At 52.9% G+C, this 19,758-nt stretch overlaps 2 protein-coding genes across 5 annotated transcripts; both read right to left on the bottom strand.

Annotated features, from left to right (window-relative positions):
* Positions 1 to 46: 46 nt before the first annotated feature.
* On the bottom strand, positions 47 to 8,797 carry REC8 (REC8 meiotic recombination protein). Of its 2 annotated transcripts, none has more exons than XM_073010844.1 (20): positions 7,867 to 8,797; positions 7,624 to 7,740; positions 7,452 to 7,520; positions 7,192 to 7,334; positions 7,035 to 7,107; positions 6,822 to 6,942; positions 4,604 to 4,685; positions 3,319 to 3,398; positions 2,997 to 3,078; positions 2,824 to 2,896; positions 2,657 to 2,742; positions 2,436 to 2,485; positions 1,974 to 2,105; positions 1,524 to 1,590; positions 1,271 to 1,419; positions 1,054 to 1,102; positions 723 to 789; positions 456 to 587; positions 276 to 382; positions 47 to 172 (listed from the first exon to the last, which is right to left on the bottom strand). In XM_073010844.1, the coding sequence occupies exons 2-20, from the start codon at positions 7,677 to 7,679 to the stop codon at positions 81 to 83; spliced, it is 1,710 nt and encodes a 569-aa protein (XP_072866945.1). In that variant the 5' UTR covers positions 7,680 to 7,740; positions 7,867 to 8,797; the 3' UTR covers positions 47 to 80. The 2 variants fall into 2 exon arrangements, with proteins under 2 accessions (XP_072866945.1, XP_007984488.3); XM_007986297.3 differs by having other exon boundaries at positions 7,624 to 7,765; positions 7,867 to 8,796.
* Positions 8,798 to 14,230: 5,433 nt separating this feature from the next.
* Positions 14,231 to 19,253, bottom strand: IRF9 (interferon regulatory factor 9). 3 transcript variants are annotated; one of them, XM_007986291.3, is made up of 10 exons: positions 19,145 to 19,253; positions 18,161 to 18,341; positions 17,338 to 17,521; positions 16,977 to 17,107; positions 16,529 to 16,607; positions 16,354 to 16,425; positions 15,536 to 15,877; positions 15,308 to 15,434; positions 14,541 to 14,656; positions 14,231 to 14,381 (listed from the first exon to the last, which is right to left on the bottom strand). In XM_007986291.3, exons 2-10 carry the CDS (start codon positions 18,338 to 18,340, stop codon positions 14,248 to 14,250), a joined length of 1,365 nt encoding a protein of 454 aa, XP_007984482.3. In that variant the 5' UTR covers position 18,341; positions 19,145 to 19,253; the 3' UTR covers positions 14,231 to 14,247. The 3 variants fall into 3 exon arrangements, with proteins under 3 accessions (XP_007984482.3, XP_007984483.3, XP_007984484.3); XM_007986292.3 differs by lacking the exon at positions 19,145 to 19,253 and adding an exon at positions 18,591 to 18,671; XM_007986293.3 differs by lacking the exon at positions 15,308 to 15,434.
* Positions 19,254 to 19,758: the final 505 nt, after the last annotated feature.

The following is a 19,758-nucleotide window of genomic DNA, read 5'->3' as shown; positions in this document are numbered from 1 at the left end:
AATGAAGTAAGCAGGACCCAGTGAGCCACAACGTGGTTTACTAGAAGTGGCCGGTTTCCTGGCAGCTTTGTAAATGGACTCTAACCTCGGTGGAATCTGGGCCCCGGCTGGATCAGGAGGCGACCATATGGCTTTTCTTGTTCCACGCGAAGAATCTGTTGCGCTGAGAGCACTGGTCAAGAGGGGAGGAGAGGGCAGGTTGGGGGAGTCCCTGTATGGGCCTCTGGTCTGTGTGTCCCTGCACCACATACACACACACACATGCATACACTCACCCAGGAGCATGTAGAAGACCCGAGCGGCCATCCTGCGGGGGCTGAGGGGTGACACCAGGCTGCTGAAGTCAGGTTCCCTGTTGGCCTGCAGCTCCAGTGCCACTGCCCTATAGGGATCAAGAACCATTAGCAGAGGCTTCAACCCGGGTCCACCCCATCAAGGTGCCACCCCCCTGGTACCTGTGCACAGCTTCCAGTGAGAGCAGCTCGAGCTCTGGGGGCAGCACCAAAGGCATTTCCATGGGCACCTCAGGGAGTTCAGGCACCACGGGCAATGCAGGAAGTTCTGGCTGTTCCACCTCAGCCCAGGCCCTAGGAGAACATGGGAGTAAGAGCAGGGAAGGTGGCAGCTGTGACAGTGACAAGGGGCATACCCATCCCAGCAGCTATTTCTACCACCTGGCCAAAGGCTGTGGGCCCTGGCTCCCATGGAGCCTGGCCGCTTACCACCGTTCTTCTGGTGGGATGAGGCTGATGCGGGTCTTCTCCTCTTCAGCTGCCTCTAGGGAGAGCTCTGTTCGGGGAGGAAAGGCACTGGTGGGTGTCTGCTTGGGTGGTAGTTAGGGCCTTGTGGCCACCTGGTATAAGTAGATGGCAGAGCTATGCAGTGACTTGTTAAAAGCACACAGGTGAGAGAGCAGAGGAGGAGCAGTCTGTGCTTCCTTATGTCACACACACACGCCTTCACTCATGAAATAGCTTGAGCAGTTGGGATACTAGTTTCCTGGGACAGTGGTAAGGGTGGTGGTCCCACTGCCCCTCTTCTCTAGGTATTTACCTGAAGACACCATAAGGGGAACACTGGGCTCCTGGGCCTCCCTCAGGACCTGGGGACAGGAGAAGCAGAACTAAGACCCCAAGCATCTGAGACTCGGGCCTCAGAAGGCACAAGGCCAGTGAGCCTGTGCTATTGGCCCTCATAGCAGGGGAGGGCAGCCAGTTAGTCAGGCAGACCCTGGCACTGGGGCGATGCAGGTAACAGGTGGTGCAGTTACCTCGATCTCACTCGGAACTTCAGCCTTTCTCCTTTCCTCCTCAGCAGCCTCCTCTTCGGCCTCCTCGGGCAGCTCTCGCCTGAGTGCTCTTGGGGGTGGCTGGGCACAGCGGGTCCAGAGACCCAGTAGTTCAAGGGGTAGCCAGCCAGCTGTGGACAAGAAGGCAGTAGGCACAGGGTTTGAGGCGCGAGGAGCACCAGGAATGAGAAATTGGTTTTGAGGATCCTTTGTGCCCATCCCCTGCCATTCTTACAGAGAGTTGGGGTTCTGAACAACTCTGCAGGGCCTGTGATGGTCCTCTCAGGAGGCTGCACCTTGGGCTGTGTGGTAGGGAAAGGTCAGAAGCCTCATTATGAAGCAGCCACTCCTCAGGTCCCCTTTGCCTCTTTGCAATGCATTGTTCTGGGGCTTCTGGACTTCCCCAGCTTTTGGGCTCGTGACCCTGCCTGCCCTGCTCATTGCTAAAAGAAGGACTTTTTAACCTGGTGCCCATGGGTATGACAGTTGGGGTCACTAAAGGACCATGAAGAGTTGTACATGTGCAAACCCACATCGCCTGCATTTTCTGGTGAATGAAGGGGATTTTTCATCAAGTTCCCAATCCTACCCCCAACCTCCTGAGGAATTTAGAAGGCTCAGCCTGCATGTGCCCCTGGTATCCCTGCCTCCTTCCCTCTCCCCGCAAAGCCTGGGCTGTACTCACACATTCCCAGCAGTGGGCTCTGGTTTGCAGTTGTTCCCGGAATTTCTCCCGGGAGATCTGAGTCTCCTTGTCCCAGAACAGTAACCGGCGACGACGGCGGCGAGGAGGTGGGAAGACTGGGGGCCGCCTCCGCTGAGTGGGGAGGGCAGGTAGGGGCAAGGCTGCCCATTACTCTTTTTCCTGTCTCTGGTGGACTGCTAACAGGGCCCCACACCCCGCCCCTAGAGGAACCTGGGGAAAGGGCTTGTGTGGGGTCTTCATGCACTTGAGCAGCTCATACCTTGCATAAGGGTACCCATCTGGAAAGTGCAGGCCAGACACAATGGGGTGTAGAAAGGGACATCTTTTATCATCTGCACTAAGGACCCCTGTAAGCTAGCAGTGGCCCTGGGCTTAGGGAGGCAGCCCTGGTGGGGGAGGGCAAAGAGGAGGAGGAGGAGGGTTGGAAGGGATGCTACTCACCTCTGGGCTGGGTGGGGCTGGCAGACGCAGTTCCTCTGGGGGGGTCACCTCTGCAACAACACCCAAGGTTGTGGCTCTGTCCCATAAGCCCCTTACCCCTTGCAGATACCAGGGCAAGAAACTGCAGGGTCCTCCCTTTAGCGAGTGGGGATATAGAGCCCTTGTCTGCAGCAGTATAGAAGTACTCCCAGAAAAGCCCCTGGGGCGTGGTGGGCACTCACCCATGAGTAGGGCCCCAGGCTCCCAGCCTGTCGGCCTCAGCTCCTCAGGGACCAGGACTGGAAGTGCCTCTGCTATTCCTTCCACCCTGAAGGGAAATGGGCAAGATAAATGAGGAGACCCTTCCCAGCACCAACACCCTACCTGGTCTAGGAATTCCTGCCCTTACTCTGCAGGAGCTGGAGGTGAGAGCCGGGGGACTACGATTTCACCCTCTGGGACCCGGAGCTCCTCCCTTAGCTCTGTGGAGAGAGAATCAGAGTTCAGAGGATGGAAAAGGAGAAATGGGAACATTTTCCAGTCCCAGACTGCCCACGCCAGGGGTCTGCCAGAGACACCTACTTTCTAACAAGATAGCTTCGTCTTCCTCTGCGATCAGCAGGTCCAGGTCTCGGCGGCTGACCTCTGGGAGCTCCTCTTCACCCTGTCCAGAGAGAAGAGCAAGGGGAGGGGGTTCAATAACATTTCTGAAAAAGGCAAGTGGATCCAGGAGAGTGGATCCCAGAGGCATGGCACAGGGCCAGGTTCAAGGAAGCCACTGGGTGCTCAGGTGCCAGGGACAGAGAATAGGGAAATGGAGACAGAAAAGGCAGGACTCTGGGGACAGAGAGAAGTAGATGCAAGGGGGCTGGACATCAGGCCCTGTGTGCAGGGAACAACTCACCTCAATCCGCAGCATCCGTATGGGCTCTGCCTCCCGGAGCGTGATGGCCTCAGGGGGCAGCACAGTGACCGGAATCCTGTCTGGAGGAACAGGGGAGTCACCAGCCTCTCTGCTTCTTTCCAAATTCCCACAGCCATGCAGTCAGGCAAAAGCATGGACTCTGAAGTCAAGGTAACCTGGATTCTAATCAGACCCAGGCTAATCTCTGGCATCCTGACCCTGGCTACACTGCTTAACCACTGTGAGCCTCACTTTCCTCATCAGTAAAATGGGGAGGCTGGGCGAAATGGTTCATACCTGTAATCCCAACACTTTGGATTGCTTGAGCCCAGGAGTTTGAGGCCAGCCTGGGCAACATAGCGAGACTCTGTCTCTACAAAAAATTTAAAAACTAGCCAGGTGTGGTGGCTCATCCCTGTGGTCCCAGCAACTCTGGAGGCTGAGATGGAAGGATTGCTTGAGCCCTGGAGGAGGAGGTCAAGGCTGCAGTGATCTATGATCATACCATTGCACTCCAGCCTGGGGAAAAAAAGAAAAAAAAAAAAAGCCAAGTGTGGTGGCTTATGCCTGTAATCCCACCACTTTGGGAGGCTGAGGTGGGTGGATCACCTGAGGTCAGAAGTTCGAGACCAGCCTGGCCAACATGGCGAAAACCCATCTCTACTAAAAATACAAAAATTAGTTGGGCGTGGTGGTGCATGCCTATAATTCCAGCTACTTGGGAGGAGAATTGCTTGAATCCGGGAGGCAAAGATTGCAGTGAGCCTAAAGTGTACCACTGTATTCCAGCCTGGGTTACAGAGTAATACTCTGTCTCTCAAAAAAAAAAAAAAAAAAAGGATAAGAAATCTGACCTCAGAGGACTCTTGTGAGGTACTGATTAGGTTACACACATAAACTGCCCCTCGTGGGGCACGGTGGCTCACGCCTGTAATCCCAGCACTTTGGGAGGCCGAGGCGGGCGGATCACCTGAGGTCAAGAGTTTGAGACCAACCTGGCCAATGTGATGAAACCCCATCTCTACTAAAAATATAAAAATTCGCTGGGCATGGTATTGTGCGTCTGTAATCCCAGCTACTAGGGAGGCTGAGGCGGGAGAATTGCTTGCAGTGAGCTGAGATCGCACCACTGCACTCTAGCCTGGGCGACACAGTGAGACTCTGTCTCAAAAAAAAAAAAAAAGGGCCCCTCACAGGGCCGGGCTCTTAGGCTCAAAAATGGTAATTTCTACAGCTCTTGGGCCTGCCTATGCCTCTCACCAGAAAGAAGGTTCTCTCTGCTGACCTGGCTTCCTGGGCTCTGTAGGGACTTCAGGAGGGATCTCTTCAACTCTCTCTGGAATTGCAGCCTCTAAGAGGTGTCGAATCTTTGGGGAGGGATTGGAAACAAAAGATAGGGTTCAGCTTCAGCCCCCTGCTTTCCCACTTTCACAACCTTCTTCAACAATGCACAGTAATCTCCTTTTATGCCTAATTCTTGTTGCACTGACATCAGCTTGCAGTAAACTCACCCGCCATCTGGCCTCCTTTCCTCAGTTCCTGTTCTCACCTCCCTTCCCAACCCAAACCCCAGTTATCTAGCCCTCATCAATTTGTGCAAGAAGGCCAGGCGCGGTGGCTCACGTCTATAATCCCAGCACTTTGGGAGGCCAAGGTGGGTGGATCAGTTGAGGTCAGGAGTTCGAGACCAGCCTGGCCAACATCATGAAACCCCATTTCTACTAAAAATACAAAAATTAGCCGGGCGTGGTGGTGGTGCCTGTAATTCCAGCTACTCGAGAGGTGGAGACAGGAGAATTGCTTGAACTCAGGAAGTGGAGGTTGCAGTGAGCTGAGATTGCCCCACTGCACTCCAACCTGGGAGACAGAGCAAGACTGTCTCAAAAAAAAAAAAAAAAAAAAATTGTGCAAGAAGCAGTGCATCGTCAACTGTTGTGGTTGACAGAGGTGAACAGAAAAGATTCTTGATCTTAAGGAAGTCTAGTGGGGAGACAAGGTTGTATGTAACCCCTCAAGAGTCAAGGCAAAGGGTAAAACAAGGCCCTAGCAAAGTGCTGAGTTCCCAAACCGCATTTGGTTCCAGCTAAGACTGGGATAAATATTTCATAGAGAAGGGCAGCATTTAAGCCAGGTCTGTAAGAATATGTAGAACTCGACTTGCAGAGGATGAGGGGTGACCATTATGGGCTAGGGAAGCAGCAAAAGCAAAGACATGAATATGGTATCATTGAGGCATAAGGGCCAAACTAGTGTTTAGGAGCCACAGATGCCTAGAGGACTGAGAGAGAAGTCTGGGGATGACTAGTTCTAAACCGGGGTATGTGCCCAGCATGGTGGTTCACGCCTGTAATCACAGCACTTTGGGAAGCCAAGGGGGGTGGATCGCCTGAGGTCAGGAGTTTAAGACCAGCCTGACGAACATGGTGAAACCCCGTCTCTACTAAAGATACAAAAATTAGCCGGGCATGGTGGCAGGCACTTATAATTCCAGCTACTTGGGAGGCTGAGGCAGGAGAATCGCTTGACCAGAGGAAGTGGAGGTTGAAGTGAGCCAAGATCACACCACTGCACTCCAGCCTGGGTGACAGAGACTCCATCTTAAAAAATAGTAATAATAGGCCAGGCGCAGTGGCTCACACCTGTAATCCTAGCACTTTGGAAAGCCAAGGTGGGTGGATCACCTGAGGTCAGGAGTTCGAGACCAGCCTGGCCAATATGGCGAAACCCCATGTCTACTAAAACTAAAAAAAAATGGGCCAGGCGCTGTGGCTCATGTCTGTAATCCCAGCACTTTGGGAGGATGAGACGGGCGGATCATGAGGTCAGGGGTTCGAAACCAGCCTGGCCAGCATGGTGAAACCCTGTCTCTACTAAAATTACAAAATCATTTGGGCATGCTGGCGAATGCCTGTAGTCCCAGCTACTTGGGAGGCTGAGGCAGGAAAATCACTTGAACCAGGGAGGCAGAGGTTGCAGTAAGCTGAGATCGTGCCACTGCACTCCAGCCTAGGCCACAGAGCAAGATCCTGTCTCAAAAATAATAATAATAATAGTAATAAAATAAAAAAATAAACTGGGGCATGGAGAGCCCCAAATGCTAGTAATCTGTTTGCAGCAGGAGCCACTGTTCAAAGGGGGAACTAAGGAAGGAGGTGACATTAAGCTGTTGGAGTATTGGGAATAGATGGAGGAGGACAGGGGTAAGAAAGCCCAGTACAGAGAGATGAGAGCCTGGATTACGGACTCGGCAGTGAAAACAGTGTGGAGACAAGTGGGGACAAGAGCTGCCTCCAGTGGGGAAACCATCTGATCAGATTGGCCCCGAGTAGATAAGTACAGGGGGCTTCGCCTGGATGGATCCACCTTGGCAGTCCCCTTGTTACCACCTCCCATGGGAGAGAGCTGTGGCAAGCTTCCTTCCCCAACCCCAATATCAGAGTGACACAGGGACAGCACTCCCCTTCTGCATTGTCAATTCACGAGTCTGGGGGAATAAGCCCTACCTGAGGGATATCGAAAGGACTAGGAAGTCTGGGATCCACAGACATCATCCCAAAAAAGGGATCTGGAGCATCTTCTAGGGTTTCCATCATGGCCAGGTGGTTAGGAAGCAGTAGGCTGGGTCTGGGAGAGAATGTAGGCCGTCAGGGACTGAGGCTGAGTTAGGCTGAGGCCAAATTAGCAGGTGTTCCATCAAAGGCCCAGGGAACACTCACAGCTCAGGCTCCATATCTATTCGGATCTGCAGCTGGGCACGGTGGAGGCGCTCCAAGATGTGCTGGATGTCCTCTGTGGGCAGGGAGGGCGAGGTAGACAGCCAGCTTAGCAGACAGCTGCTCAGCCCGCCCCACCTCTGAGGGTTCCCAGCCTTACCCACGAGATACTGGCATTGTTGAGAATAGACGCGGATCACACCGATCTGAAGTTGGGCTGAGAGATAGAGGGAGAAGCGGGGCCGCGGCAGGCCGGGCCGCGGGGGTTGCACTCGTACCAGCACATAATTGAGGATTTCCTCGCTGGGGAACAATGGGCCCTGATTACCGCTGCGCCCAGGACTGGGCCCACAGCGTTGCCCACCCCATCCCCTAACTCACCCCCCGCCCCAGGCCCTCCTTCCCTTTTCTGGGCCTTACCAGGTCTTCACCACATTCACCCTCAGGTATTCGCGCTTCACCAACCGGCTGCCGCGCGTCGCCGCCAGCCTGAAGTGGGTGGGGAAGGTGGGAAAATGGGGACGCAGGGGGAGCTGTCAGGCTGGGATCCCGGCCAGCATCCCCCATCGCACCCCACGGGCCCCACCCTTACCAGATGGTGGCAAAGCAGCCGGTGTGGCGCTGAAGTACGTTGGGATAGTAGAACATCGTCCCTCTGGCCTTTCACCCTCAATTCCACCAGATCGCCGTTTGGATCTGAGTCGGAATTCTTTAGGGCACAGAATTCCCAACACCTTGGAGAGAAGTCAGGATTTGGACTTCTCTGGTGGCAAGGTGGGTGCACCCAGAAAACCAAGTTAATGAGGCAATGAACAATTGGTGTATACACGATTACCGGGCTAACTGAGATGCAGGAGATGGGCGCCCCTCTCTGTGGACCCTCAGTGGATCCGCTCGCCACGTGATGCGTGGAACTTGAGCCTTCTGGGTTGGGTTCCAGGTTGGAGATGCAGAGCTCCAAGGGGACGCCCGGGCCGGAATCCAAAACAGGTCCCGAGGGAGCACGGTGTCCTCCACAGCAGGCCTCGGTCCTCGAGCGCTGGGAGCGATGTCAGGCCCCTGGGACTTTCACTGGCTTGGGCGGCCGCGGTGTGGGCCCGGGATGCCTCCCGTAGGACTAGATGGCACCGCGGGAAGCGCGCGCTCCGGAGTCCCGCACCTCGCTCCTCATTAGATGGCGGCTTTTGCCAGGACAGCCAATGGGGAACAGGGGTCGGGTCGGGAGCGCCAAGTAGCCTAGGCTCAAGGCAACAGGGTCTCCCGAGGCAGCCAGCAAACCAATCATAAGGACTCTGCGTGCCGCTGGGGTCCATTGTGAGGTGTTCTGACCAATGGGCTCTGGTTCTCGCCTCTAGTAACAGGCGCTCCTTCCTTGACCAATGAGCGCATCCCCGCCGCTCGCGTCTAGCCTGGCAACAAGGGCTCCTCAACTGGTAGGGGAGGTCGGGTCACGTCGGGGGCAACTGTGCTGGGTCTCTTCCGGGTGCCAAGATGTACCTTGCAACGCGCCTGACCTGAGGTTAGACCCCGCCCTCCCCCCAGTCCACAAACTCCTACTTTGTTTCCAACTAGGGCGTGTCGTGTGCTGCAGAAGTAGAAAGATGTGAGATGAGGCCGGGAGCGGTGGCTCACGCCTGTAATCCTAGCACTTTGGGAGGCTCAGGAGGGCGGATCATGAGGTCAGGAGTTCGAGACCAGCCTGATCAACATGGTGAAACCCCGTCTCTACTAAAAATACAAAATTAGTTGCTCGTGGTGGCACGAGCCTGTAATCCCAGCTACTCAGGAGGCTGAGGCAGGAGAATGCTTGAACCTGGGAGGCGGAGGTTGCAGTGAGCCGAGATTGTGCCACTGCACTCCAGCCTGGACAAGAGAGCAAGACTCCATCTCAAAAAAAAAAAAAAAAAAAGATGTGAGATGATAGTCTTGGAGCCCCCACAGGTCAATGAGGAAGAAGTCAATCGTTTTTGTTTGTATTGTTTTGTTTTGTTTTGTTTTGAGATGGAGTCTCTCACTGTTGCCTAGGCTGGAGTGCAGTGGCGCTATCTCTGCAATCTCGGCACACTGCATCCTCCGCCCCCCGTCCCCTCAGGTTCAAGCGATTCTCGAGTCTCAGCCTCCTGAGTAGCTGGGATTACAGGTGCCCTCCACCACACCCAGTTAATTTTTGTATTTTTAGAAGAAACGGGGTTTCACTATGTTGGTCAGGCTGTTTCTTTTCTTTTTGAGATGGAGTTTCACTCTGTCACCCAGGCTGGAGTGCAATGGCGCAGTCTCAGCTCACTGCAACCTCTGCCTCCCCAGTGCAAGGGATTCTCCTGCCTCAGCCTCCCGAGTAGCTGGGATTACAGGCACCCATCACCACACCCGGCCAGATTTTGTATTTTTTAGTAGAGACAGGGGTTTCACCATATTGGTCAGGCTGGTCTCGAACTCCTGACCTCAGGTGATCCACCCGCCTTGGCCTCCCAAAGTGTTGGGATTGCAGGTGTGAGCCACCGCCCCCAGCTGAAGAAGTCAATCTTACACGAAACTCCAAAAGGACTTACTGGGGTCACTTCCTAAATCTGAACAACTTAGGTTATGGGCACACCACGTGGTCCTTTCCCAGCTGCCAGTGTTCTCCCGGCTGAAATAGACTTTAGCTTTGTTGGATGCAGCACATACTTCCCAGCCTGGAAAAGCCATATTCTCAAACAATTGTTTGTGTAAATTTAAGAGGTATGGTTGTAATAACAAATAACCCTTGTCTATGCCTCCTACCTTTGCACAGCCATTTCTTTAGCCTAGAATGCCCTTCTCTGCCTTGACTGCAGGGCATACTTCTTCCTAAGACTTATCTCTTACTGCAGCTGAGCTGACCTTATCTTCTTACAGTTCCCTTCAATTTGGGAGCTTTTTTTTTTTTTTTTTTTTTCTGAGATGGAGTTTTGCTCTTGTCGCCCAGGCTGGAGTACAATGGACCATCTTGGCTCACTGCAATCTCTGCCTCCTGGGTTCAAGCAATTCTCCTACCTAAGTCTCCTGGGTAGCTGGGACTACAGGCGTGTGCCACTACGCCCAGCTAATTTTTTTATATTTTTAGTAGAGACAGAGTTTCACCATGTTGGCCAGGCTGGTCTCAAACTCCTGACCTCAAGTGACACCCACCTCAGCCTCTCAAATTACATGCCTATACTCACAGCTACTTAGAAGGCTGAGATAGGAGGATTGATTGAGCCGAAGGTCGAGGCTGCAGTGAGCCATGATTGCACTACTGTGCTCCAGCGTGGGTGATTCTGTCTTTAAAAAAAAAGAAAGAAAGAAAAAAAGAAATACATGAAGTGGCCGTAAGTGCTATGAAGAAAATGAGGCAGCATAGGAGGATAGAATAATGATGACTGCTATTTAGGGAGGGTATTTCAGGGAAGCCTTGCCCCCTCTCTTAAGAGATACAATTTGAAGAAAGTGGGTAAGTCATGTGCTTACTTGAAGGAAGAGTAATTTAGACAAAAGAACTGGCAACTGCAAAGATCCTGAGGTAGAAATGTGTTTGGTGGGTTCAAGGAGCCTGAAGCAAAGCGACAGGGGAAGAATGGCAAGGGGCAAGAGAAAGAGGAGGGCAGGGTCACATCACAGGACCTCAGAGGTCGTTATGGGGATTTGGGCTTTTACCCTGGGTGATTTGGGACCCAATGAAAGGTTCTGAGCAGAGAAGTGACATGATCAGAATTGTGTGTGAAAAGGATCTCTACTATGTTGAGAATAGCTTACGGTAGATACGAGTGGAAACAGATGTGAAGGAAGCAGAGAAGATATGAGAGATGGTGGTAGTTTGTTCCAAAGTGTTGCTGATGGAAACAGAGAGAAGTGGTCAGACCCTGGATACATATTGAAGGAATAGCGACAGGATTTGCTGATGAATTGGATGTGGGGTATGATAGAAAATGGAAGGAGGCCAGGTATAGTAGCTCACACCTGTAATCCCAGCAGTTTGGGAGGCGAGTGACTGGGACTATAGGCACACACCACCACACCTGGCTTCTTTTTTTTTTTTTTCACTTTTTTTTTTTTTTGAGATGGAGCTTCGTTCTTGTTGCCCAGGCTTGGAATGCAATGGCACGATATTGGCTCACTGCAACCTCTGCCTCCTGGGTTCAAGCGATTCTCCTGCCTCAGCCTCCCAAGTAGCTGGGATTACAGGCATGTGCCACCACGCACAGCTAATTTTTAAAATATTTTTATTAGAGATGGGGTTTCACCATGTTGGTCAGGCTGATCTCGAACTTCTGACCCCAGGTGATCCACCCACCTCGGCCTTCCAAAGTGCAATGATTACAGGTGTGAGCCACCGTGCTTGGCCTCCCCTGGCTAATTTTTAAGAATTTTGGGGAGCCAGGCACAGTGGCTCACACCTGTAATCCCAACACTTTGGGAAGCTGAGGTGGGCAGATCACCTGAAGTCAGGAGTTCAAGACTAGCCTGGCCAACATGGTGAAACTCTGCCACTAAACATACAAAAATTAGCCTGGCATCGTGGCGTGCACCTGTAATCCCAGATACTCAGGAGGCTGAGGCAGGAGGATCACTTGAACCCAGGAGGTGGAGGTTGCAGTGAGCCAAGATTGCACTACTGTACTCCAGCCTGGGCGACAGAGTGAGACTCTGTCTCAAAAAAAAAAGAAAAAAGAAAAAAAGAATTTTTTTGTAGAGGTAGGTTTTCACTATGTCACCCAGGCTAGTCTCAAACTCCTGGGCTAAGGCAGTCTTCTCATTTCGATCTCCCAAAGTGCCAGGATTACAGGTGTAAACCACTGCGCCCAGCTGAAAAAGGATTTTTTTTTTCTTTGAGATGGAGTTTTGCTCTTGTTGCCCAGGCTCAAGTGCAGTGGTGTGATCTCGGCTTACTGCAACCTCCACCTCCTGGGTTTAAGTGATTCTCCTGCCTCAGGCTCCCAACTAGCTGGGATTACAGGTGTCCACCACCACGCCTGGCTAATTTTTTGTGTTTTTAGTAGAGACAGGGTTTCACCATGTTGGCCATCCTGGTCTCAAACTCCTGACCTCAGGTGATCCACCCGCCTCAGCCTCTCAAATTACTGGGATTACAGGCGTGAGCCTCAATGGCCAGCCATTTTTTTTTTTAATTAAAAGAATTAAAATAAAATGGAAGTCAAGGAGATAATTTAGACCTTGTACAAAGAAGGTCCAGGAGGGATTTTATCACATTGCATCACATTGAGGGCACAACAGCGATTGTACAACTCTGCACTCAGTACCTCATTTCTTCACTGCTAGTGCAGAGCCTGTCTAGGCACTTGGCTTCCCAGGGGGATGATGGACAAGACTGAAGGGAAGAAGGGAGGTCCATTGGAGGCAGGGAGGCTCAAAGGCAGCACTGAAGCTTGCCAAATGAGGCAGCAAGAAGGTCCTAGGAGGACTTAGGCATCCAGATTTGATCATGTGTATGAGCCATTGAGGGCTGAAGAGTGAAATGACAGGAGGAAGTCTGGAAAGCTAAGCTGGTGTCATATGCAGGAAGAAGGAAGCTGAAGGCTGTGGCCTGGGTTGGAACTAGTTTGCTGGAAGTGAGTGTACAAAACAGTAGGTGACAGGTGGCCTTGTGGTGAAGGAAAAACTTCCAGTTTGGTAGTAAAATGAACACAGGGGAAAGGGAAAGGAGTGTCAGCCAATTTGGAGCCCTCAAGTCTCATGAACAGCATGTTTGTGACATGGCAGTCTAGGCCGGAGTGCCTTTTTTTTGTTTGTTTTTTTCTTGAGATACAGTCTTGCTTGTTGCCAAGGCTGGAGTACAATAGCGCAATCTTGGCTCACTGCAACCTCTGCCTCCCGGGTTCAAGCGATTCTCCTGCCTCAGCCTCCCAAGTAGCTGAGATTACAGGTGCCCGCCACCATGCCTGGCTAATTTTTGTATTTTCAGAAGATGAGGTTTCACCATGTTGGCCAGGCTGGTCTCGAACTCCTGATCTCAAGTGATCCACCCACCTTGGCCTCCCAAAGTGCTGGGATTATAGGCGTGAGCCACCACACCCAGCCAGCCAGAATGTCTTTTATGGGGCTTAGATAGAGCAAGGAATCCAGTTTGGGAGTACCCTGCTGGGGTGACGGTGAAATTTGTGCTGGAGGAAGAGGTGCCAGTAACAACAGGTACAGGTTTAGCAACTCTTCGCTCTGACTCCTCTGTTCTCAGGCCCCAGGGCCTCTAGACCATAGTTTCAGGTCACCTTCAAGTGTCTCCTCTTCATTTAGACCTCCAGTCTAACCTCAGGCCCGATGTTGAGGCCTTCTAGCAAGAACTATGAAGCCCAGACTTTACCATGTGAAGTTGGTGGCTATAGTGCCTGGCTGAAGGCTTGATGCCCCTTTCGATGGCCTATCCCAACCCACTCCCTAATCTTGTCTGCCCAGAGGGTACCTCTGTAGAGTGCCAGGCCCAGGACCCACAGGGCCCAGATAGCATATTAGCCAGAACCTGTGGGCAGAGGAGAGGAAAAAGGCTGGAGATGTCAGCAGGAAGAGAACCCCAGTGCCCCACTCGTAAGTTTACATCTCTATCTGTGACCACTGCTACCTTCTTCTCCCAGAAAATCAGATACTGATTCCTCTTTCAATACAATTTTATTTTAAATCCTTAGTGAATATCTAAGAGGAAAATATAAAGTGCTTGTCTTTCTTTTTTTTTTTGAGACGGAGTCTCGCTCTGTCACCCAGGCTGGAGTGCAGTGGCCGGATCTCAGCTCACTGCAAGCTCCGCCTCCCGGGTTCACGCCATTCTCCTGCCTCAGCCTCCCGAGTAGCTGGGACTACAGGCGCCCGCCACCTGGCCCGGCTAGTTTTTTGTGTTTTTTAGTAGAGACGGGTTTTCACCGTGTTAGCCAGGATGGTCTCGATCTTCTGACCTCGTGATCCGCCTGTCTTGGCCTCCCAAAGTGCTGGGATTACAGGCATGAGCCACCGCGCCCGGCAGTGCTTGTCTTTAGAGTTGGGAGGTCAGGGAAGAGGGAGAGGCCCCCTGGGTTCACACCATTTGGAATTTCCCAGTCCCTTACAGATGAAAGAGGGTGTATATGTCAAAATTTAAAAAAAAAAAAGGATAAAAAATTAGCCTTGAGTGCTCCACCAGCCAGTGTGTGCGAGGATTTTCAGGATACAATTATCACAGACAACTATTGAGAATTATCACAAAGAGGACAGGTCAATCGTGTGAAGAATGAGTCTATTTCAAAGGAGACAGGAAGAACAAAGAGGTGAGGTGGAAGATGGGTACCCCACGCTCTACACCAGGGACAGAATGGCTGCCTGCTGCTCTGGAGTCTCCTCCAGCAAGTATCGGGCAAAGGCCTGCTCCATCTGTATTGGAAGAGATGGAGAAGAGTGTCTTAGTGAGTGCATCAGGGACAGACACCACCCCCAGGAGCTCCTTCCCCACTAGGAAACCCCCTTTGCCTCCTGGAGTACCACTGCCCCCGCTCTCATTAGATGGGTACTCTGCCCCTGCTCTGAGCTCACCTTCACTGTGATAAGATTCTGTGGAGTATGGCTGGGGCCACGGCTCTCTTCCCAGAAATTCAGTGTTACTTGGAACTTCGGTGGGGGGCCTAGGCCCTGGAAGTACCTGGCCAAGTCTGAAAGAAAAAGGGTTGGAAGAACAAAAAGAAGAGAGGGCCACAGGCAGGGAGGCAATAGTGAGAAACCCATGATGGAGAGGGGCAGGAGGGGGTCCTGCCACAGCAGGAGCTGCAAGGTCAGAAGTACTTGGAACTAAATGCTACTCACCCATGTGCAAATAGGGAAAGGGTGCCCCTGCCTCAAATAAGTGCTTAGAAGTAGATCAGTGCACAGCTGTAAAAGCTCTCTGCTGGGAGAGTTTAGAGTCCTCCTGGGCAGCAGCCCTGGCTGCTAACACAGATGTGCCCAGACCTTTGCTGCTTGCTCACACCCTTCCAGTGCTAGGGTACCCATGGCGCTGGGAACACCCACACTCTGTACCTGTGTACACCTGGTCCCACTCTTAAGGTCAGGTTTAGAATTGAGTAGGAGCTGGAATTGGATGGGAGAGAAGTGCAACCCTAAGGCATGCCGGGACTGTAGTAGAGACAGTGCAGCCAGGGCCAGAGTGTGTGATGTGTGCCAGCTCTCCCAAATCTGTGTATATAGGAGAAGGCCATGAAGCTCAAAATCTCTGTGCCAATTCTTCTGTGCACCTTCACATAGTGACTGCATGCTTCACTGTGATGGTGTTCTTCAAGATACGACACTCTTGTGCTGGGCTCTACCTGAACCACCTCTTCCATTGTCTTGGCTGGAGGAGAGCTGCCAGGTAGCTGCCAGGCTGGGCATATGGCCACACAGGATGTGCACCACACAAGTGCAGGAGTGCCATGCATAGGCTACATGGAGGATCTGCTGGCAGATAGGGAAGTGGCAGGACCCACCATGTTGAGCCCAGGGGGTACTAAGAGGTAGGGGGTGGGAGCTCAGGTGCCCAGAGAGAGCAGCCTCACCTCTGCAGAAGTAGGCGGTTCTGAAGAGCTCCACGCACTCGTTGCTGGGCAGCAGATGCGGGCCTGGCCCAGGTGGAGCCTGGGGTGCATTCCAGGAGATGGGGATGGGGCAAAGGCGCTGCACGAAGAGGCCTCGGGGGTTGCTGGCCACCAGGATGCCCCTCTCAAGCTGGCTCAGCAGGCGCTGCGTGGGCTCCAGTGGGCCAGGCTTGGGGAACAGCACCTGCTCCATGCTGCTCTCAGAACCTGAGGGCTCAGCCACAAGGCGGCAATCCAGGCTTTGCACCTGGGCCTCGCCCACCACACGCCCGTTGTAGATGAAGGTGAGCAGCAGTGAGTAGTCTGGGGAATAGAACAGCCCTACTTGGTGCTGGAGGAGCACACAGGCTGGCAGCAGCCCCTCCCCAGGGGAATAGCTCCACCTTCCCTCCCTGCACCAGCCAGGGGGCTTCTCAGGTTTTCCTGTCACTCAGGCAAGTAGCTAGTATGTGATTGACCATAAGGCCTCAGGGTTTAATGACCAGGGGCTTGTAGTTTACTAGAAGGTCCCTTGAGATTGGGCCTCTGTTTGGCCCAATGAAATCAACGTCTCAATGTAGATTTCCAGGAGAGTGTATAGGGTGATATTTTTGGGAAGCAAGCTTTTTGGAGTCTGGCCAGGCATGTGGAATTCTCGCCACCTAGAAACCAGTGCCTTGGGCTATGGTAATGTGGGCACAGTTTGCTGTAAGCCCTGACTGACTAGATAATGCATGCACAGTCAAAGGTGGAAGACCTCGGGGCACAGGGCACAGGAGAAAGTCAGAAATGCCATGTACCTGGCTCTGGAGGAAGCAGAAACTCCAGGGACCTCTGATCCCCTTGAAAAGGGGCCTCAGTTGTGTCTGTACCTGGAAGGGAAGCAAAGGCACTGGTCATTCAGAGTGGGACTGGGGAGTCTTGGGCCAGAGGGTGTGGCATGGGGGACAACACAAGAGGCAGGGCAGGTGGTACCTTCCTGTGACTCAGGGCTGCTGCTGCTGCTGCTCCCGATGTCTGAATGGAGTGCTCCCCCACTGGCCTCCTCCTCCTCCTGCAGACACAGTGTCTTTTTTTTTTTTTTTCTTTTTTTGAGACAGAGTTTTGCTCTTGTTGCCCAGGCTGGAGTGCAATGGGGCAATCTCGGCTCACTGCAACCTCCGCCTCCTGGGTTCAAGCGATTCTCCTGCCTCGGCCTCCTGAGTAGCTGGGATTATAGGCAGATGCCACAACACCCAGCTAATTTTTGTATTTTTAGTAGAGATGGGGTTTCACCATGTTGGTCAAGGCTGGTTTCGAACTCCTGACCTCAGGTGATCTGCCCGCCTCGGCCTCCCAAGACACAGTGTCTTTCATTGGCCCACCTCTCCCTCTAGTTACTGTCCTGCCCTCAGGCCCGCCCAGTTCCCTTTCCATCTCTTACATTATTGAGGGATTCCTGGAGCACAGAGGGACTGAGTGTGCAGTTCTGCATGGCACCCTCTTCCTCCTTCCTCTCAGAGGACACAGAACTGTGCTGTCGCTTTGATGGTGATTTCTGAGTCCCTGGCTGGCCTATGGAATTGTTGAGGGAGACAGAAAGGTCAGGGTCTTGAGCAGGGCCAGAGGGCAAGGGAGAGGTCTGAGGCAGTGAAGAATGCACAGGCCTAGGAAGGGAAACCTGGGTAGCAGCCCCCAAGGGCACGGACAAGGCAGAGCTATGAGAAGCCTGGGGGAAGCCCTCACATCTATCCTTCTTCCCCAGTCTGCTGAGTCTAGGAGTGGTTGGGCAAGGGGAAACCCACCAGAGAAGGTTCCTGGTGGCAGCAGCCGATACACCTTGTAGGGCTCAGCAACATCCATGCGGCCCCTCTTAGGAACCTCCTCAAATTCAGGACTCTTGTTGAGTGCACAGCGCAGGCGAGTCTTCCAGACAGCGGGGCCTCCTGTGTCCCCTTCCTTATACTTTCCCTTAAATATTGCCCAGGCCTAGGAAAGAAAGCAAGGGAAAAAGAGGCAGTGTGTTACAGGTTCCAGCTGCCCCTCCAACAGGACTGGCTTTATGGGCGTACAGCTCTAAGCTCAGAAGGGATCAGCAGGGTCTGTGCTCTGTGTTGCCATCTTGAAATCCCCAGAATTTTTTTTTTTTTTTTTTGAGACAAGAGTCTCACTCTGTCGCCAGGCTGGAGTGCAATGGTACGATCTCGGCTCACTACAGCCTCTGCCTCCCTGGTTCAAGCAATTCTCCTGCCTCAGCCTCCTGAGTAGCTGGGACTACAGGCATGCGCCGCCAGGCCCAGCTAATTTTTGTATTTTTAGTAGAGACGGGGTTTCACCATGTTGGCCAGGATGGTCTTGATCTCTTGACCTCGTGATCCACCCACCTCGGCCTCCCAAAATGCTGGGATTACAGGCGTGAGCCACTGCGCCTGGCCAAAATCCCCAGAATTTTTGAACAAGGCCTCTACATTTTCATTTTGTACTGGACTCTGCAAATGATGCAGCTAGTTTTCTTCTCCAATCTCTCCCTTGTCTGAAACCCAGGTAGACGCAAGTGCTCGAGGGTGAGTGTACCAGTGTATACACCATCCCTCACGCAGAGGAACAGTGGTTTCCAAGCCCTTTCACCTTGAAGAAGGCAGCATCCTGGTCCTCTCGGAAGTCCTGCTTGCCTGCATGCTTCCAGGGAATCCGGAACATGGTCTTAGCTGTATCATCCCAGCACACTCCGGGGAACTGCCCGCTCTCCACTTGCTCCACCACCCAGTTCCGGAGTTTTCGGGTACAGCGTGCCCTGCCTGATGCCATCCTGGGGGATAAGAGGAGCAGGAAGCGTCAGAACTGACACTTTGGGAGGGAACATCTCCTGAGACCCTGGCCATTGAGACTAGATTCTGGCAACAGGTCCCAGAGATCCCATCCATCTTCTTTTAGCTCTAGACACATTTCAACACTCTATGAGACAGAACTGTTTCCTTTCTGCCATCACTAGCAATGACAAGAAAAAAAAACAAAACAAAAACCCAAACATTGTTTTTAGCATTCTAAGCTGTGATACCTGGAAGGAAACCTTGGGCATTGGTCTTAATTTTAGGACTTTTCAGAAATGTATTGTTTAGGAAGTAATTCCTTTGGTGATCATTCCTGGTGAGAGGCCCTGTTTAGATTCCCGAGCATCAGCAGAGGCAGGCTCTGCTGAGATGCATCAGGCCCTTCACCCACTGCCCCACAGCCTACACAACCTAGCCTCTGACCCCCACCCCTCTGCCAGCCCCAGGAGTAGGTGGGGCAGGAAGCAGGGGTGGGGGTGGAGCTGCAGCACAAGTGGGCAGGGCCAGACGGCAAGGAAACAAATGGTCCACTGAGGCTGGGGCAATGAGCCTTCTTCCCTGAACAATCCAGCAGTAGGTCCTTCTGACCTTTGCCTACAAGAGTCTGAGGTGCTGGCCTTTGTCAGTCTCATTCTCAGGCTGAATCTCCCACTTCCTGACTTAGAGGTCTTCTGTCTATCCCGCAGTCTAACAGAGGGACCCCTAGAACCCCCTACCCCCAATCTGGCTGGACTTTCTAGCCCTAGATCCCAGGCTGACTCCCATTCTTGGCTGATCTTACCTGAGTTGCTGTCCAGGCTGCTGCAGGGCTCAGACGACCTCAGCTTAACTCCTGGCTGGGCGGCTGATCTCTCCACCCCTTTCTACAGTCCCCACCCTAAGTTTCGGTTCTCCTCCAGGGAGGGCCTGTTCCCAGAAATCACGTGGTCTCAGAGTTGCAGGGAACTGGTGGCCACCAGGGGGCAGCAGCATCTAAGCATCTCACTATCAGGATGCCACTGTCGCAGCAGGGGGGCCCTGCTCTACCTGCTCAGCTCCAGCCTGGCTCATTCCCCTTCCTCCCTCAGATACTCTTGCTTGTATCTGACCTTCTCTGGGTGACACTGCGGCTTCCCCAGGGAGGCCAGTTTCCTGGAGTCAGGCTTGGGACCTCTAGATTGCTGTGTACACCCGTGCATCTGTGTTCCCCTACAGTGCCCACCTGATACATACTGGGTGACTTCAAATACCAGTCGAATTCAATGAAAGGAAGAAAGGATGCAGGGAGGGAGGGAGCCCAGGCCAGGTGGCTGGATGGGGAGGGCCTCCCTTGACCATCCAGGGTGTCAACTCCTTCCTGGTCCTGAGTCCAGGGAGGGTCAGGCACTAGGTTGCAGGGGGCCCTTTTCGGCAAAG

This window comes from Chlorocebus sabaeus, chromosome 24, assembly GCF_047675955.1.
Source record: "Chlorocebus sabaeus isolate Y175 chromosome 24, mChlSab1.0.hap1, whole genome shotgun sequence".
Lineage (NCBI taxonomy): Eukaryota > Metazoa > Chordata > Mammalia > Primates > Cercopithecidae > Chlorocebus > Chlorocebus sabaeus.
This window is presented reverse-complemented; position numbering and strand designations above follow the sequence as displayed.

Excerpts from the sequence above, each read along its gene's own strand:
- IRF9 (XM_007986291.3), bottom strand. The coding sequence starts at position 18,340 with ATGGCATCAGGCAGGGCACGCTGTACCCGAAAACTCCGGAACTGGGTG. Across the intron at positions 17,522-18,160 it reads AGGATGCTGCCTTCTTCAAG|GCCTGGGCAATATTTAAGGG; the intron begins GTGAAAGGGCTT and ends TTTCTTTCCTAG. Across the intron at positions 17,108-17,337 it reads GCCACCAGGAACCTTCTCTG|GCCAGCCAGGGACTCAGAAA; the intron begins GTGGGTTTCCCC and ends ACAATTCCATAG.
- REC8 (XM_073010844.1), bottom strand. The coding sequence starts at position 7,679 with ATGTTCTACTATCCCAACGTACTTCAGCGCCACACCGGCTGCTTTGCC. Across the intron at positions 7,108-7,191 it reads ACAATGCCAGTATCTCGTGG|AGGACATCCAGCACATCTTG; the intron begins GTAAGGCTGGGA and ends CCCTGCCCACAG. Across the intron at positions 2,106-2,435 it reads CAGCCCCACCCAGCCCAGAG|CGGAGGCGGCCCCCAGTCTT; the intron begins GTGAGTAGCATC and ends CTCCCCACTCAG.